Below are 14,981 nucleotides of genomic sequence, written 5' to 3' on the forward strand. Positions count from 1 at the left end.
GACGCGTACCCCCGATCTTTCAGTTTTCGCTAGTCAAAGCTGTGTCAGCGATGCCGAAGGACGTGGGGCGTTCGGCTTGGAACGGCGACAACAAGGCATCGGTGATGGAGAGCGAGACGCCGTCGGCCTCATCGTCTTCGGTGTCGTCTTGTTCGTCTGGTGATGGCGGTGGCAAACAGACCGCGGGGCTGGTGGCCTCGTACCTACTGCGAACCGCCAGGGACTGGAGAGGTTCTGCTAAAGTTGATACATTGGAACAGAGAGCAGATAAGGACCAGCAAGGAACGAATCAAGCAAAGTATGGGAATGGGAATCAAGTTCTGGATGTGGAAGGGACGAGTGAAGCGCAGGGTGGAGAGAAGGAGATGGATCCAGTGGAAGTGGAGGCGGAGCCCGACGCTACGACAGGGGACAGCCAGTTGACAGTGGAGCATAAGGAAAAGGAATTTGAAGTGACGTATCACTGTCTCCCTGATGTGGAGGAGGGCGACCAAGAGGAGGATTTTGAGGGACTGTCGACGGGTGAAAAGCGAGGCCGACGACCCATGCAGTACCTGGACGTGCTGCTGCAGACGGATGGGCATGGAGTGGGGTTAAATGTGGGGCTTGGAGAGGAGGACGGCAGGTCTGTGCTGGTTGTGCAGTCTTTTCGTAGACTGAATGAGGGAGATCGTGGACCGGCGGAAATGTGTGAGAAGATCAGAGTGGGGGATATTCTTCATGCCGTTGATGGCGAAGACGTGGGATCACTGCAGCAGTTGCATTCGAAGCTGGCGAGGAGGTTGGGGGAGAGGAGGAAGTTTGTATTGCTACGGTTCTTGCGCCCAGTAGTTGACGAATCGGAGGCAGCCTTGACGTCGTCTTTGAGAACTCGATCGACGGATACAAGTGAAGCCAGGTGGGCAGAGATCGACGCTCTGCTTCGCATCAACCCGCATATCGCTGTACTGGTCCGACAGCTAGCCACCGCCAATCAAATGCTGCAGGATCAGCTCATCGACAGCCGACTCAAGCAAGAAGAACAGAACATCCAACTTGACCAACTCCATGCTCTTTACGCACGCACCCAAGCCGAAGGGCTACCGTTGTTTTCACTCTCGAAATCCATACGACCGTTTTCACGGAAAGCTGGTGGCGATGTTGAATCAGGAAAGCCAATTCCTACCAAAATCCAGACCGAAGTGATGGAGGCCGTTAGCGCGGAGCACGCTCGACTGCGGCAAGAATTTCAGCTGCAGCACGTTCTTGATAAACGTGAGTTGGAGCGAAAATACACAGAGAAGGCTAAACAGCTCGAGGAAGCTACGGCTAAAAAGGTGAAAATGCTCGAGTCTGGCTTTCAAGAGGCTCTCAAACATTATGCGAGCGACCACAGCTGCTCATGCCACTACCATGCAACCCCCGAAAGCTCTAATAGTGGCTCATCATTGCACCAACACGATTACTCTGATGATGCGAGGAGGACGAATGCGAAGGATCCTGAATCTTGCAGACGAGATACAAGTTACGCAGAACTGGATAAAATCATGAAACTGCTGGCAGAGTATGAGGAGATAAAGTACTTACGGACAGCAAAACTTCAAGCTCTCAGCTCCATTACAGTAGATTCTTCTACTTCCGAGATAAACGATTAATGTGGAGAGACATTCTCTCACTGTGTGGTACTTCGAAGTATTTAAGAAGGTACAGAGCTTCATATGGCCACCACGCCTGACAGGAAATTCACCACGACCTTCCAAGTGCATGATTTTCATGTCGTCGACCAACTCGTTCGGCCATGAATGGGTTGTCGGCATCCGTGATTTGCTGGTTCGTGATATTCACACAGAAGCCTGCTTGACTGCAGGTTCCTGTCAAAATATTTTCATTTGCAGTAGATTGAATCGCAGCCCCACATCAATTGTGACTATTCTCGCGCTGTGAACACATACTCCAAGACTCGGGAGCTACTGCAGGGGTTCGTTTCTAATGCGTCTTGTTCTTTTCATGCTAATAGGTTCCCACTGAACGAATTGCTAGCGAGAAAGACAATTGTACACATGCTGAACAAAGCCGCTGCTTTCATTGTACTTTCACAAAATCTCCATGTTACAGAACGACCATATCTCTAATCACTAGCCCAGTAAGTTGTCTATCACGTTGGTCTCAGTCCAGCAAGTCGATGTAGTTCACCAAGATCTGCTTAATCTTGTCCATGACCTCCTTCGGCATGATCGAGTCCTCCTCCGCCCCAGCATCCAACAGCGATTCAAGTAGCGACCAGAGCTCCCGTTTGCGATACATCTGAGCCTGCAGATAAAGTGGCGAGTCCAGGACACATTCCAACAGCTCCATATATTTCAGTCGCGTTGTATCTTCCTGTGGTAGGTCGGTGCTGTCTCGAATCACGAGATCAATCAGAACCTTGAAATCATTCAAAAACACGAGCGCTGAAGCCGTCTCGTCCGCCAGAATGTCACCAAACAACTGTGACAAACCACAACAATAAAAACCCATGAGCATCTTAATCACCAACACCAAAAGTCTCTCTCATCGTACCTTTAGTGCGTTCCACAGATGAACAAGTCTCTCGTTCGGGCACGGACAACCGCACGAGTTGATGACGTGCAGCAGTGCCCCACTCAGATGCTCTCTGCCGTCTTTCATGTCGTGCAGCACTTCCCCCACCAGCACCGAGCGCCCACATTTGTGCTCGTGCGAGTGGAAGAGTCCGAGACACACCGTCGTGGCCGCAAAGACTTTAGTGGAGCACACAGACAGCAGCCTCAGCATCTTGGTGAGCATCCCAGCGTACATGCTGTTCTGGAACACCAGTGCACACTGATCGCTGTGCGTGGCAAGCAGCACCCTCTCCAAGAATCCGAGCCACACGAACAATTGCGCGGCTTGCTTGGTGTCTGATGCGTCCAGCTCTTCCAGGGCCTGGCACGTGGAGCTCACGACCGCTCGAAGTTTATGCATCTCGGACGCATTAATTCTCACAATCTCCACGTCCTCCACGTTGTCACAGCAGACGCTGAGCAGCTCCGCGGCCTTGACGCGCAGCCAGAGAGGGGCGAAGACTACGTCCAGCACGAGCGCCCAGAGCTCGCGCGCCGTCTGCGCAGAGGGTGGCGCCCATGCATCGAATGAGACGTCCTCGGCTTTGCTGTCCACGCGCAGCTGTCGCTCGATGCGCGCCAGCAGCGCCAAGTTCTCGCTCTGGTCCATCGGCGAGTCCACGAGGCCGCGCAGTCCCATCACGGAATACAGAGACCACTCGGGAATTTGTTTTCCAGCCACAATGTGAAGAATCGTATATTATTTACGTATATAAAACCGTTCCAGCACCTTTTTTTCCTTCAAAAATACCAATCTGCAGCGCTCACTAAACACGGGAAGACAAGTTGTTTAAAAAGAAAAAACTTGTTTAGCGCTTTTGTCGTGCTCCGTACTTGCGAAACCATGAAAGATAAGCTCCTCGTGAATTGTCCCTCGGGGGTTGCTCTTTGAGTAACAAAATCTACAAAGCGGCGCAAGTATTGACAGACATCATACAGTGTATGCAAGACTTCGTTGAATTGGGTTATTACGATATCGTGCGTTGAAGTGGGTTATTTGTCAGGATGACGTCTCTTTCTCAGAGGTTGGCGACGCCACAGTGTTGCTCCAGGACTTGGTACATGAACGTTATCTCCAACAGTAACTTTAAATGGCATCGTCTAGTCCAGGCATCTACCACCGTACCATAATCGAATCTGCAGTACATCTTCGTAGCGGGATAGTAGCTCGAACACAAATCACAATCCTACATACATGTACATGTACGAGACTGGCTACTGCGTCAACATCTCCTGTAAACTATTTTAAAATACCACTCAGTCGGGATGCAAGGCTTGGATGTATTAATACGTCTTGAACAGAAAAGCAGTGGATTGCTGACTTACTTGAGCACAGGAGCACCGACCTACTTACCACGCAAATTACAGTATACTTACTCGAGCTACGTGCACTTAGCTCGTAGCGCACTCTTGAATCGCTTGATGCTCTTCACCAGATTGAAACACCAAGCGAACCATGTTGTGCATCGCCCCCTCGAACGACCCGGCAACATCGTCCATTTGGGTCTGGTTTCGCGTCAAAATATCTTCCAATTCAGCTTCTGTAGGAGTGTTCTCTTTACAACTGGTTGGGGCCCACAGACGAATTATGTTCTCAATTCCACTCGTTGCCAGACATGCGTCAAAAGGATGCGGCTGAACGCAGTTCACAATATCTGCGTCCGCTTCAATTGCGTTGACCAGGTCTCCTGTAGCCTTATCCCAGACCAGTGCACGCCCGTCATCGCTACCAGCAATGATATACGCGTCGTTCTTTCCAAAGAAGGCAGCCTCCTTGATATCCGTTTGCACGTTGCAGTACCCGATGTAGCGTCGGAGCACGTCACAATTCACGCGTGTACTGTTCACTAAACTGCCCTCCCAGAAGCTGTCGTCGTCAGCAGGTAAATCATCTCCCACAATGTCCTCCTGGTTGTCATGAGGTTGCTCCTCCTCGCTATTGCTCGACTCGTCTTCATCTGATGATCGATACGGGCGGAAGATACGACGCACTGATTGCGTAGCCCTGATAGCCGACGCAGTTCCGTTCAAGAATGAAGTGACGTCTGCCTCATGGTCAGGATACCTTTCCTTGTATCGCCGAGCGTGCCATTTTGCCTGCGGCTGCCGTTTCCCCGCGTTTAGAGCCTTGATGTACGTTAGTTCCACCCCACGGTCGTTCGGATCAAGCTCCAGCGCCTTTTTGCAGTGCACCGCAGCCAAATAGCTGTCAGCATTCCACAGCCTTCCGATATATGCCTTCGCACAGTCGTGGTGAAGCTCTTTGCGGAGCGTAGCCGTCATTTCTGCCACTCCACGAGCACCACACGCCTGGTTCAGCGACCACAGAGCACGCGTGTACGCGTTCTCTGCCAGTGCTTCTTTCCCCTGTTGGTGCAGCATTTGTACTCCTTCCAAGTGCAAGTCCAGTGGCAGTTCCGGTGCATCCATGTTCGCTCCATTCAGCCACGCCAACGGTTGAATCTCCGGCTCGCTCTTGTTATCCTTACTGAACACCACCGTCTCGCTCGAGCCCACCTTAAACAGGTAAATATGGTCGTTATGGTAATTCGCGAGGATCTCCGATCCGTCACTGCTGAACCGGATGCTCGTTCCGTGGCTCTTATCATGGAACCTCTGGGCCTTATGGTCACAATAGGCGTCCAAGTGTAAATGCGGCGGTGCAAACACCTCCGCAGGCTCCGTAGCTCCTGCAGTTCGTGCCGACGACATGTGCTGCTGCACCCTCAACATCCGTCGATCGTACATCCTGGTATAAAAGTCTCCGCACGCCAGAACCACTTTGCTCGGGTCCAGTGGGTGCGTCGTGATGCCCATTCCTCTCAGCACGCGGCCGTTCCTATCCCTGCCTAAGTTGATGAGCACTCCGGACGTATCGGGCGTCTCACACGTGCCACTAGTTCTGGGCAAAGCTCTGAGATCGAATTGGTACACTAGTCCGTCCTCTGCTGCGGTCCAGAAAACCTTGGGCACAGCCCAAGAAGTGCCGATGTCTTTGACTCGGTCCTTGTGCACACGGAAGACCTTGGACGAATCTTCTCGGAACGGCGCGTAGTGCACGCGCACGTCATTGTCCATGGCCCCCGACGCCAGCACGTGGTCGTCCGTGCCTGGCACGAAGCACACAGCGAAGATGTTGAGCTGGTGGCCCGTCTCGATGGCCAGACGCTGCTTATGCTGCTCGTAGTCCCACACCAGTAATTTATGGTCGTCCGAGCCGGACGCCAGCAACTTGCCGCTCTCGTTCCACTGCAGCGTGTTGACGCAGCCCTCGTGGCCGGCCAGAACCGCCTCGCACTGCAGGCGGCGCACGAGGCTGCCGTGCCCCTGGCAGGCCGCGTCGATCACGCGCGCGTTGCCCCGCAGCTCGCGCTCCTGCAGCAGCCGCGAGAGACCCACGGGCGAGTGGCTGTACTTCCAGTAGCGGTCGGGGCGCGCGCGCGGCATGCGAGAGATCTCCATCGGCTTTTGTTGGGCCAATTTGGCTTTTGTATGGGAAGCGGCGGCTTCAAGCTGGCTGTGATTGGCTATTGATGTCATTGTACTGGGTAAATGTAGATTCACTATAGTGACGAGAAAATTGTGCTGACTCAGCATGGATCGCATCGAAGTCAGATTGTAGACAGACCAAGAGGAAGATCTATCGTCACGGATCACCTCCATGCTGCACAGCGAACAAACTTCACACGCGCTCCAAGCTCATTACGCAGGTGATTCTATCCGGAACACAACGCATTTCAGACACGCCAAGACACTCGGATACATTTCTGCTGTCCAATTGCATCATTTAGCAAAACTCTCACCCAATCACGTCCCATCGATCACTCCACAATCGTCTCCGTCAAGATGCTGCGCTCGAGTCGCCTGCACGCCGTTCGCTCCTCGTGGCGGCGGCAGCTGCCCACCGTCTCCAAGCTGTTCGTGGCCTTGTCCGTGATCGGCTTCTTCTTCTGGAACGTGTCGACCATTGCGCGGCTCTCACACTCGCCTACGCTGCGCTCGGAAGGCCCGCGGGGCGTGGCCCAAGGGCTGCGCGACGCCTTCGCGCACGTTTTGGCGGCCCGAGACAGCGAGGAGAATTGGTGGTTGCGGCCGGATACCTACCGCAAAGCTGGCGGTTGCGACTTCTCGGCAGCTGTGGCGCTGTTCAAACCGCAGGAGCTGGAGCTCAACTGCGCCAACATGGACGAGCTGCCCACGGGCGAGTTCGTGGGCAAAGGCTTCTGGAGACAAGTGTACAAGACCCAGTGGAACGGTAAGATTTTGCTCCATTTTTAAAGTTTTTTAGCGTGAAAAATACTGACTTTTTGATTCTGATGCAGGACGTGACGTGGCCGTGAAGCGCGTGAAGGAGGATCTGCTCAGTCGACCGGACATTATTCCGCGTCATGTGGAGGAGTGCGCGGCCATTTTTTCCATTCGTAACGAGCCAAATATTGTTGGCCTTGTGGGCTGGTGCAAGACGACCGTGGTGGTGGACTACATCCCACACCAGCTCGACACGCTGCTGTTTGAGTCGCAGGAGCAGGTTTCGGTGACACGTGCACTGAAACTCGCACGAGATGCCGCTCGAGGCGTCGCTCAGCTGCACAACGCACCGGGGGGCCCCTTCGCGCACGCGGATCTGCAGGCTCGACAGTTTCTGATCGACGCCAATGGTACCTTGCAGCTCAATGACTTTAATCGCGTCAAGTACACGGGTCCGCGCATGGTGAACGGCGTTGCCACGAGCGAGAAATGCACGTTTGAAACGTCAGTGGCCAAGGGCAAGTGGCGCTCTCCCGAAGAGTACCAGCACCTGCAGTTAGATGAAATGCTGGACATCTACAGTTTGTCCCTCGTGCTGTGGGCTTTGCGAGCTCGAGTGAAGCCATTTCGGATGCTGGAGCGAGAAAAGGTTTACCAGGCGGTGCCAACGGGGGTCCGCCCGCCGGTGTCAGCTATGAGCGACTACCCTCAGCAAATGCAGGACCTCATCGTTAGAGGTTGGGATACCGATCCCAAAAAGCGTCCGACCGCGAAGGAAATGGCCGACGAAATTAACCGCATCTTGGAAAAGTACGAAGACAACAGATAGGTATCCTGAATTCCACAGCATGTACCAGGAATCAACAGCAGAATAGCGAGTGTTCGAACGGCGCGATGGCGTTAATAAATTAGTGCCCAAGACTACTTACTCTCTACGCAAAGTTAGTTGGTGGTGAGAGGGTCTTCTTCGAAGTCGCTGAGCCACCACTGGAAGGTGTGATTCTTCTCTTGGCAGTAACTGGCCACTGCCGGAGGACCGACACGAGCACGGCAAACTGGACAGTGGAACTGGAAGAGCAGCCACTCGAAGATGCATTCGCGGTGGAACACATGCTGACACGGGAGCACAAGTGATGAAGTTGATTTGTGGCAGCAGTCGTCGAGATCGACGCTCTCCAGGCAGATGACGCACTCCGCAGATTCAATCGAGTCCACGGTAGACGCATCAGAGTGGCGAAACTCTGGCTCACTACACTTGGACGATGCGTCTTGGCAATTGTCGACGAACACCTGAAGCAGCGACCGCTTGTCGGCATCTTGTTGGATACCGAGGAACTGGAACAGGTTGGCAGGCAGGTTTTGTCGGAGGTGGGGGCACTTCATGGCACTACCGGGCAGAAGGAAGCAACGAAGCAAGTACTGCACGACGACCTCAAACTTTCTTGTGCGGTCAGCGATGGTATGTGCGGACCGGGACAAGATTGGCAGTCGTTTCTGGGGGAAGCAGGCCCAGAGGAACTCTCGGATAGCCTCGCACGACCCGGAGCACTTGTCGTCCTGGCACGTACACTGGCCCACGACCTTCTTGCTGAAGGCTGCGAACTCTGAGTAGCGGTACGACACACACCACGAGTTGTCGGTCGTCACGCTGGACACGTCACAGTTGTAGACGACGAAGCGTTCAGTGGTGGTCGACACCACACGAAACTGCAGCGGAAGCTGCTGGCGCACGGGCTGGCGAAGCATCTTGACGGCCGCAGAGCTCAGCGGTGGGGCTTGGCCCTGCGGGAGTTGGACGAGGGCGCCGTAGTTCATTGTAGTGCTTGCTTGGAGGCTGGTGGATTCGCAACTGACTTAAGTCGGCGGCTCCCGTTGCTTTCAGCGACGCCGACTGTCGCATGCGAGCTTTGGGTGGCCGTGGTACCGAGCTCGCCCCTCATGTCAAACGACAATGGCTAGGCCAGCAAGCAACGTAGGCGGCGGCGGGGGAGGCAACGCGCTTCGCTTGCTTTGGCGACTGCATAAACACAACAATTCGCAATGACAGCCGTTCGCTGTCCAAGCACCAATTTTTGCTGGTCACATACAGGTGTGGTACAGTGGGACCGCGGCTGGAGGCTCGTCAGAGGCTGTGACGCGCGCTTTTACTCAAAGCGGCCCTGCCAACTTATAGGCAAGCGTTTAACCATGAAATCCATGGAATGCCCGGAATTCTTACGAGGTATAGCGCGCATTGTATGGTTCGGGCGAACGCTCATTTTACAGCACCCGGCAGTGGGACAGAGATTGCAATGTCTCCGATGCGGAAACATTGGCCATCCAATGGCACGGTGCAGATATACTGATCAACAACTGGCAGGCCCTGGAAGCAGAGTGGCTGTCGATCGGGAAGTAGCGAAACTGGAAGACTTAGCGAAGCCGTTCACAAGCTTCGCAGATATGCAAGTCACTGCGCAAAAGCGGCTCATGATACAAGCAGCAGCAGCGCGCAAAGCGGATGTAGCCGTACTACCAGACCAACAGCAAGGGACGAGTCAGCTTGTAGACGGGCACCTCAGGCAGGCTACGGAGAAAGGGGCTTCGACGCGGAATCATGCTAGTGCGCAATCCGAGCAGCAAATTTCACCGGAACCCAAGAGGCCATGGGTAGCATTGTTGAAAAGAAATGGGACAAAGACGCACGCCCACGTGGACACTCTGCGGCAGCGTTTCTCCATGGAACCATCGCGATATGCGGAATTGGATGATGACAATGAAGCAGAAGAAGAACTGAAAGAAAAATCGGACGACAAACCGCCGGTTTCGGAAACTATAGAGATTTCGTCAGGAGAAGAACGCGAGACAGAACGACCATCACGAATCACGGAAGAAGAGAAGACCAGACTTCATTTGGTGACGGCGAAACCTCAACAGTTGACGCCGACACCGCAGCTGGTTGCACTCAAGCAGAGGGAGCGAACTGCGCTGGCAAAGGAAATAACTCAGCTCAAGCAATTCCGAGGACGGCTTGTCTCGCAAACGAACCAGCCCTTGGAAGAAGTGATGACGACGAAGGATCTCGAAAGTAGGTTAGGACTTCGGCCGGTGGTAACCCCTGCGTCTGGCAACTGCATGGCCATGGCGTTAGCACAGGCAGTAACAGACTTGGATCTTGCAGCACTTCCTGGGAAGCTGGAGAATATTACAGCCATCATCAAAAGAGGAGTTGGGTGGTCTGGACAGCTAAACTTCCTGGATCAGTTCAACCATTTTACACGAAAGACAACATTGATCAATGTCGAGCGTGGATGGGAGGAAATGGATGCACACGAATCAAGTAAACAATTCCGCTGGTATCTGCATGAATATGCGACTTCGTCCTCTGATCCAGAAGTATTCGTGCCGAGGTACAATTGGGGAAGCAGCGAGGTCATGGCGTTGGCAGCGAGTTTTCTACAACGAAAGATCTTTGTTGTAGCATATGATGTCGACCACAAGAAGCAATGGCAGTGCTGCATGTACAAGCCAGGATCTGGCTCGAAAGGGCGGAAGGTTTTCGAGAAGGGAATACAAGTACCACTCTTACTGGGGAGATGGATGGTGGAAGTTCAGACAGAGAAAGCTGCGGGCAAGGACATGCCCCTTGTGGTTCGCTATTGGGGGGAGCATTATTCGGCGTATGTGCACACCTTAATGCACGAAATAGCGCCATTGACAAGTCAAGAGCGAGAAAACAACACTACCAGGGAGGTAAACATGAACGCAGAAGGAACGGACAACCAGTCTAAGCCTAACACGGATGGAGCTATGGAGGAGTCGCAGCAAGTCAGATCGCAAGAGCCATGGGACCATGGAAGCTGGGACGGAAACATTGATGAACTTCGCAAACGGTTGATGGGACTTACAATTCCGCATGAACTGCAACGTGAAATCCATCTCATCCTAGAGCAAGCAGAGCCTCAGAGGTACGCGAAGCTATTAGCATTTCTAGTAAATACTGCATCGCAGCTAAGTCAACCGCAACGGGAGCAGATATTGGTGATGGATCTTCAAGATGACAGCTCTGCAGAGGTCAAGGTGATACTCCAACGATATCAGATATCGCTGGAAGTCCTACGACAATGGCAACAAGAGGTAGCGCGGATGGAGGCTGAAGAAAAAGAACAAACGCAACAACAAGACGTTGTCGTAGCGTCACACACTGAATCGGACTACGAGCCATCACAGAATAGCAGTCCCTCAGACTCTCAAGTAACAGTGAGCGATTTCACTGGGAGACAGCGTAGCCATCAAATCAACCAGCAGGATCAGCCCAAGCGATCGCACACACTCACGCCAATTGAAGGGGAGATGATTCGGCGGGTCATGAGATCTCAATCGGGGGCCGTACAGGTGGTCAAAGCAACAAGTGCCCCGTCGGAGATGGCGGATGACAGGTCACAGGGGATGCGGCTGGAGGACCGTACCAGATGGCCAGAACTATGGCGTAAACTAAACCCAATTTGGCCACTCACAGCGAAAACCGCCTTCCCGCTCGCCAACAGTGCAATGGAAGTGTGGGTTAACACGGCGCAGAAAGAACCAATCTGGCTACTTCGGATCGTGCAAAGGTTTACTTACCCAGAAGAGTTATTGATGAAGCTCAGTGTCAAGGTGTTCGAAGCATGGACTGCGGTATGGCGTACAGAATGCTTGTATGGCAGGTTAGTGGCGCTCAGAAGTGCATCATTGGACTTACCAACTCGTAAATGGCTCGATGGGTGGAAAGCAAAGTTCACGAGACAACCGCAAGGTAATCTACCCCCGCTTATTGATAACAGCGATGACTGGCAAAGAATGCGCACCCGTAACTATGGAGAGGATGAGATCCTCGAACTATGTGATGTGGGCAATAAGTATCAGTTCGCGCAACACACCATTTGTGCACTCCTGTATGAAAAGGAACTAAAGGCACTCACGGGACTGGAGCAGGAATGTGAAAACGGAGCACAGACGCGCCTCGCGAGGCACCTGCTAGCATTGAAAACGGTGGCAGAATACAGTGAGGCGTACCGGAAGCTACCGCACACAGTGGATTGGAGAGCGGTGGCAGCCTACTTCAACACTGCCTTTGAGCAAGGTGAGCAGGGAAGAACCAATCACACTGAGGGACGTCAATAACGTGGGTGGAGAGACCCCACTGTCGCTGGCAGTAGGGGCAGACACTGACGCCTACGGGCGGGAAGTGCGGCTAAATGGAGGGGCGACGAGAATGACGAAAAAGCAGGACAGAAGAATACGAGAGAAGTCACGGCGAATTGAAATACAAAACGTACGGGGATTTAAGGAAGAAAGTAGAGGCAGATGGATGTCAGCATGGAGACGGACGCCGGTGAAGGAGCGGCCGATCGCATGGATGATCCAGGAAACACATGTTGGATCGAAGGAGGAAGTAGTCAAAGTGCAAGCAGAGTGGAGAAGAATGTGGGGCAAGCAGTATCAGCATCCTGATCAGGAACTATCGTACTGGAGTATGGATGCGTCCAAAAGAGGAGGGGTCGCGATTCTGCTAAACCCCAATGGCATTGGTCCCGCCACCCTATGGAAACCGGAAAAGTGGACAAACAGAGTCATGGGTCTTCAGTTCTCCAACTTTCTCATGATCAATGTCTACGCTCCAAATGACAGACCGGCACGTGAGGAACTTTTCGCAGGGATGACTCGAATGGAGTGGCCGGCAGGGGATGTAATATTAGCAGGGGATTTTAATTGTGTCCAAAGTCCAGCGCTAGATCGGCTAGGAGGGCAGCGGAGCGGGAGACCTGAGAGTGCAGCTCTGAAGCAGCTGACTGAAGAGCTGCATTTGGAAGATGCGTTCATTTTAACAGCACCCGCAGATGAGGATGAGGAAGAGATTGGCCCGCTTGAAACGTACACCTACTGGGGACCTGAATCGGCCAGTCGAATAGATAGGTTCTACATCCCGAAAAACTGGACGAGAATGGTGCACTGGATTGAAGTCGCCGAACCAGCGGCGACATCAGATCATCAGCGAGTGCGGATGCACTTTTGCGAACCTGGGTCAGTAAGACTGAGCCGGCACAGAAAGAGGGTAGTACAATACCCTATCCGAACGACACAGCCTGACAGACTACAGGCAGAGATGCAGTCAGAGTTAGCGGACGTGAAGGCCGGAAAGGACGTGTCAGCGCAGACGTGGGATGCCACAGCCAAGCTCTGCATTGAGTGCATAGTGCGAATAGAGAAGCGAGAAACGAAGCGCCGGTATGCAGCGCATCATCGACTCAACGCACAAAACCGAGCTCATCTATTCACCAGAAAAGAGCTGCTGGAAGCCACAGCATTAGACGTGCAGGAGGAGCACTTAATTAGGATGGGACAGAGGCTCGAACGGTCTACAGACCAGCTCAGGTGGAACTTCAAGAGGATATCCAATTGGGAAAAGGATCAATCGATCGCAGAAATAAAGCAGATCCACGGAGAACAATTCAGGCGTGAGATGACCATAGCGGACTGTTTTGCATCGGAGTGGAAACCAATTTTCGGGGAGATTCACAATGCTTTCAAAGGTGCAGCGCTGGAACGTGAGTTTGACAAGTTTGTTCGGATTCCCCAGGCCAGGCGGCTCTCACCAGCACAGAACGAGATGCTGATGCAGGAAATCAATTCAGAGGAGGTGATCCTCGCAATAGCAGCACTCAATCGCCACAAAGCGGCAGGGGGAGATGGGCTCAATAATGACTTCATAAAGGATCACCAAGCTCTCCTGATGCCAGCGATGGTAACCATCGGAAATGAACTGATTAAAGGTGGAGAACCTCCGGCGTCATTTCTGGAATCAGTCATTCTACCTCTTCGAAAAAAAGGAGACTCAGCGGATGCTATGAACTTTCGGCCCATCTCGCTCTTACAAACGGCGTATAAAGTGTTTACCAAGGTGCTGGCACGGAGAGCACAAAAAGTAATGGGGACACCTATTGGAGATTCTCAGCAAGGATTTGTTCATGGGCGACAAATGATGAAGACGGTCATGATGATGTTAGCTATGCTGGCAACTGCTACTGAACGACCAGACATCGCGGCAGCTCTCAGTCAAGTCATTCTCCTACTGGACTTTCGGAAGGCGTACGACACGGTGGCAAGAGAATTTTTATTCTTAGCACTCCTGAAGTTTGGATTCTCGCAAGAGTTTGTAGATATGATACGGAGATTGCATTACGGTACGACAGCGAGATTTCTGGTGAATGGTGAGCTCTCACAGATACAGGAAGTGGAGTCAGGAATTAGGCAAGGTTGCCCGCTAGCGCCATTACTATTCATTCTGGCGGCTGAAGTATTGGCGCTCGCAATACAGCAAGACAAACGGATAGTGGGAATCCCAATCCCGGGAGGCAATGGAGAGCGGCACGTATTTTCAGCCTTTGTTGATGACTCAACTGTCTTCCTCAACGAGGCGGATCAATTGCCGAGGGTAATGGAGGTGGTTGAAAGATTTGGAAAGTTATCTGGCTTACACGTTCAACCGACCAAGAGCCACGTAATATTTCTCAACACAGCAGTCAAAGAAGTGGAGTATCGAAGCATTCCAGTGCTGCAGCACAACGACACAGTCAGATACTTGGGGCACGCAGTAGGAACTGGAGCACTCACGGACATCAATTGGGCGACGAGAATACGGAGCATCCAGCGAAGACTAGCAACAGCAGCGCAGTTAGCGACAAGCCTGGAGAACAGAGTGCAGATACTCAACGTGATAATGCTGCCAGCAGTACTATTCACAGCAACGGTCTTCAACATGCCACGCTGGGCAGGCATTCAGTTGCGTAACATCCAAAAGCAATTCTTGTGGCACCATGCCATCACGACGGACGCGTCCAGACATAAAGTCAACCCAGGTCTGTTATACACCCCCAAACAAGCGGGAGGAGTGGGCCTAGCATCGGTGGACGTGGCGTGCAAAACGCAGAGAGTAAAACAAAGCATGCAATGGCTGATCCAACGCAAAGACACCTATTTCCTGGCGTGGAAGGCGTGGACATGGCGAGGAGAGACCACAGGACAGTTCACAGGGCTGACACCTAGGTTGTCGAGACGAGGGCAGAGAGGAAGCAGCAATAAGTCAGCGGGAGGCAAGATACATCAATTATTGGGGGA

The 14,981-nt window shown here is 52.8% G+C and overlaps 5 protein-coding genes across 5 annotated transcripts; 2 read left to right on the forward strand and 3 right to left on the reverse strand.

Annotated features, from left to right (window-relative positions):
• Window positions 1-50: 50 nt before the first annotated feature.
• KRP23_12540 (uncharacterized protein) lies at window positions 51-1,634 on the forward strand (the record flags this gene model as incomplete). The annotated part of the gene is made up of 1 exon (XM_067883170.1): window positions 51-1,634. One exon carries the CDS (start codon window positions 51-53, stop codon window positions 1,632-1,634), a length of 1,584 nt encoding a protein of 527 aa, XP_067739448.1.
• A 511-nt stretch (window positions 1,635-2,145) lies between these two features.
• KRP23_12541 (uncharacterized protein) lies at window positions 2,146-3,240 on the reverse strand (the record flags this gene model as incomplete). Its single annotated transcript, XM_067883172.1, has 2 exons — window positions 2,146-2,466; window positions 2,539-3,240. The coding sequence occupies 2 exons, from the start codon at window positions 3,238-3,240 to the stop codon at window positions 2,146-2,148; spliced, it is 1,023 nt and encodes a 340-aa protein (XP_067739449.1).
• A 752-nt stretch (window positions 3,241-3,992) lies between these two features.
• Window positions 3,993-6,062, reverse strand: KRP23_12542 (WD and tetratricopeptide repeats protein 1; the record flags this gene model as incomplete). Its single annotated transcript, XM_067883173.1, has 1 exon — window positions 3,993-6,062. The coding sequence occupies one exon, from the start codon at window positions 6,060-6,062 to the stop codon at window positions 3,993-3,995; it is 2,070 nt and encodes a 689-aa protein (XP_067739450.1).
• A 384-nt stretch (window positions 6,063-6,446) lies between these two features.
• On the forward strand, window positions 6,447-7,677 carry KRP23_12543 (Serine/threonine-protein kinase STY13; the record flags this gene model as incomplete). The annotated part of the gene is made up of 2 exons (XM_067883174.1): window positions 6,447-6,855; window positions 6,923-7,677. The coding sequence occupies 2 exons, from the start codon at window positions 6,447-6,449 to the stop codon at window positions 7,675-7,677; spliced, it is 1,164 nt and encodes a 387-aa protein (XP_067739451.1).
• A 113-nt stretch (window positions 7,678-7,790) lies between these two features.
• On the reverse strand, window positions 7,791-8,663 carry KRP23_12544 (RING-H2 finger protein ATL39; the record flags this gene model as incomplete). The annotated part of the gene is made up of 1 exon (XM_067883175.1): window positions 7,791-8,663. One exon carries the CDS (start codon window positions 8,661-8,663, stop codon window positions 7,791-7,793), a length of 873 nt encoding a protein of 290 aa, XP_067739452.1.
• Window positions 8,664-14,981: the final 6,318 nt, after the last annotated feature.

This window comes from Phytophthora ramorum (genome assembly GCF_020800215.1).
Source record: "Phytophthora ramorum isolate Pr-102 chromosome Unknown Phyram_PR-102_s0015, whole genome shotgun sequence".
Classification (NCBI taxonomy): domain Eukaryota; phylum Oomycota; class Peronosporomycetes; order Peronosporales; family Peronosporaceae; genus Phytophthora; species Phytophthora ramorum.